The 3,799-nt window shown below is 44.9% G+C and overlaps 1 protein-coding gene across 1 annotated transcript in view; it reads left to right on the top strand.

The window, feature by feature from the left end:
• The window catches only part of LOC106816466 (cadherin-23-like), a gene marked incomplete at its 5' end in the record, with an annotated part of 10,791 nt that extends 7,724 nt beyond the window's left edge, over window positions 1-3,067 (top strand). The window contains 4 exon segments of the mRNA XM_014821087.1: window positions 254-408; window positions 849-938; window positions 1,350-1,516; window positions 3,001-3,067. Of these exon segments, the coding sequence (XP_014676573.1) occupies window positions 254-408; window positions 849-938; window positions 1,350-1,516; window positions 3,001-3,067 (479 nt within the window).
• Window positions 3,068-3,799: the final 732 nt, after the last annotated feature.

Genomic DNA, 3,799 nt, shown 5'->3' with positions numbered 1-3,799 from the left:
TGTGTGTGTGTGTGTGTGTGTGTGTAACATGGCGTACTGGCGTTACATGACATGCATGTGTAACATTTCGTGCTGGTGTTATATGGCACGCGTGTATAACGTGGCGTGCTGATGTTATGTAACGCGTGATATAAATAAATGAATAAGTAAATAAATAAACAAACAAATTATTAAATTAATAAACAAACAAACAAATAAATAAACAGAAAAAACAATATACACATATACATTCACGTTCATGTCATGACCGCAGGGCGCATCACTGCTGTCAAGTCGATAGACTATGAAGCCATGGAGGAGAACAGCACCGATCATGACCTGATGCGACACTTCACTCTCACCGTGCTGGCTGTCGGTAACGGGTCCCCAGCGCTCAACGCCACCGCCACAGTCATCATATTCGTAGAGGTGAGGGGGGCAGCAATGTGACATGCGACAGTTTGGTGGGGAGGTGTAGTTGGTGACATTGTTGACAGTGACGTTTTACCGTGTTGAGGGTTGGCGGTGTTGGTTAACTGTTGACGGTGTTGACACGCAGGGATGCTAGTTGACAATTGGTGGAATTGGGGATCAGTTGTGATGGTTGACATTTGACGGCGTTGAATGACAGTGATAGTGGTTGACATTTGACGGCGTTGAATGACAGTGATAGTGGTTGACATTTGATAGCGTTGAGTGACAGTGATAGTGGTTGACCTTTGACGGCGTTGCATGACAGTGATAGAAGTTGAAATTTGACGGAATTGTGGAGGATTAATGTTGATTAAGATGTGACAGCATCGTTGATAGGGATTATGGTTGGCAATTGATAGCATTGATGACCAATCATGGTGGTGTATGTGTTTCAGGATGCGAATGATAACCGGCCGATATTCGATCAGGATGTCTACTGGGGATCTGTTCAGGAAGACGCTCCCGAGGGAACCCAGGTTGTCAACGTGAGTATATATAGACACGGGCAATGTACGGTCCGGTGATAAATAACCCGGGGACTAATCCATGATGATCAATTAGTGAGGAATAATCTATGGTAACCAGTACGTGATAACCAATATATAATAAACAATGTACGATAAACAATGTACGATAACCAGTATGTGCTAACAAATATGAAATGTACGAAAATAGGTATATGATAATTAATGTGTGATGAAAAATGTGTGATAACCAATATGTGATCGGCAATATGTATAGACAATGTGCGAAAGTCAGTATATGATAATCAATGTGTGATAAAATGTGCGATAACCAATATGTGTGATAACTAAATCTACGTATATGTGGCCAATATGTGATAGCGTATACGTGATGGCAGACATACGTGATGGTGAATGTGTGATGTCGGGCAGGTGACTGCTAGCGACGGCGATGGCAGTGTCTACAACAGTCGGCTACAGTACAGAATCTTACACGGTGCTGGCGACAAGTTCATCATCACAGAGGACGGCTGGGTCGTCGTCGGTCCGCTAGCCAACCTCGATCCTGACCAGTCCGTACCGAGAACTGCCAGCTACAAGTACGTGCTGTGTGTGTGTGTGTGTGTGTGTGTGGAGGGGGTATGTGTGTGTGTGTGTGTGTGTGTGTGTGTGTGTGTGTGTGTCATATATAACGACTTACACTACGAGCGCTTCACATAACCTTCATACAACCTTCATAGAAGTTTCATTTATCCTTCACACAACCTTCACATAACCTTCATGACAGGACCTTTCATCACTAGTTCATTTTTTTTTTCCTTCACACAACCTTCACATAACCTTGATACAACCTTCATACAACTTTCACATAACTTCGTACAACCTTCAAATAACCTTCATAGAACTTCACATAACCTTCATACAACTTTCATATATCTTTCATAATAATTCAAACAACTTCAGATACATACGCGTCATAGCTGCAGTCATAAACCTTTCAGGCAACGGGTCGATAACCTTCGCTCAACTATCGCATGCAGCCTTTCGTGCAAGCTTCTACACAATTCACTCATAGAGAGCAAATAGCTGATAAGCGCCCGAGGGGAAAATAAATAGGTGAAATGGAAGTCTGCGATATTCAATACCCACTGGGTCGCGCGACGAGCTACGCATAACTTCGTATGATGGATATAGCAATCTTAACGTTTATATATATATCTATATATATATCTAATATCTTATATATATATCTATATCTATATATAAGGTGTGTTTAAAAAGTGAATCGAAGGGTTCCCTCGCGCTACCCCCTGGGTCGTCTGGTTGGGGAAAGCCCTTACGTTGATTCCATGGTTGGCACTATGAATGCTTCTAATCCATCCGGGTATTTTCGACGCCGTAGGTAGTATGGTTGGTGTGTTTAGATTGTGGTCAAGCTCTTTTCTTCGTTGCGGATGCGTATGGCATTTAAAGTGCCCCTGCCTGAAATTGGTGCCGCACGCTCGCTCGGCTCTGTTGGGTATAATGAGGGCACTGACAGAGTCTGCTCAGGTTTGGGGTAATGTCATCGGAGTGGTTAAACCTATGCGATCTTTGAGTTTTACGCGCGTGTGTCTCGCCTGGTGTAACTCCAGGTGCGCGACAGAGATTTTTTCGTAGATGAAGTCGTGAAGATGGCTGTGAAGGAATGCGTGATGGTATTTCCGGAAGGGGGAGGGAAGGGTAAGAGATAAGATGACCGAGTGCTGCTACGTGGAGCAGCGAGTACGCCCTGCAGGGCGTGTGCCTGGGAGATTGAGGTGCACGACCATGGAGATACAGGCTAACGAGCTGAGGGCAGAGGAGATGTGGGGGATATAGCCGGCGTGATGATCGCGTCCTCAAATTTTTACCTCTGGGCATGCTTTAGGGAGCGCAAGATAGGCGGATGGTCGTGAATGTGGTTTCAGGGCGCGGTGGAGGAGCTGATAAGAACGTGCAGTGTTTTTGGATTGATCTGTTTGATCTGGGGGTTACTGGGTTGTAATTCCATTATAAGGGAATTCTTAGGTTTTGTGTTTACTGTTTTTGGTTTTGGTTTTAGCAGTGACTTCTCGTCGAGCATTGTGACGCTTTTTTGTATGGACTTATCTAGCAGGTCTGCCTTGTAGGCCGGTTTTAGGAACAGGTGCTAAACTACTCTTGCGGGCGCGTGTCGAGGCGCGCGTTGTTTGAGGCAGATCCTTTTTAGGCGGAAGGTTGCCGTAGGGGATGGGTTGTCTATGAGTGCTTAGGGTGGGCAGAATCTGTCGTGAGGTAGGGTGGCAGTCTGTGGTTTACAGGTAGTACGTCTGTGTGTTAAGGACCCCTTGTCGCTGGTTACCCGTAGCGTCTAGAAAGGGGAGACATAACGAGGCTGTGAGATTCCGTAAATATTGATGGGTGGGAGTGGAAGACTATTGAGGTCTGTGACGAGATGCGCACCGTGCCATGGGGTCCAGATAACGAAGATATCGCTCAATAAGCTCTTTCGCAGATGAGGCGGTGGTGTGTTCTGGACGGGCATAGAACTGCGTTCTAGATTGTACATGAAGAGGTTGGCATAAGACGGTGCCATCTTTATACAACCTTCACACAACCTTCATACTAGTGGTGTGGTCGGTAGTAGAGCCTTCATACTAGTTTCATTTTTCCTTCACACAACCTTCACATAACCTTGATACAACCTTCATACAACTTTCACATAACCTTCATAGAACCTTCACATAACCTTCATACAACTTTCATATATCCTTCATATAACTTTCAAACAACCTTCATACATCCGTCATACATCAGTCATAGCGCGTGTTCAGGCGAACGTCTGTACACTATAAGTCAGATATACATGGGCCTGTCGTGCA

Source organism: Priapulus caudatus, unplaced genomic scaffold, assembly GCF_000485595.1.
Source record: "Priapulus caudatus unplaced genomic scaffold, Priapulus_caudatus-5.0.1 Scaffold1389, whole genome shotgun sequence".
Taxonomy (NCBI): Eukaryota; Metazoa; Priapulida; class Priapulimorpha; order Priapulimorphida; family Priapulidae; genus Priapulus; species Priapulus caudatus.
Note: the sequence above shows the minus strand (reverse complement) of the source record. Positions and strands in the feature narration are given on the sequence as shown.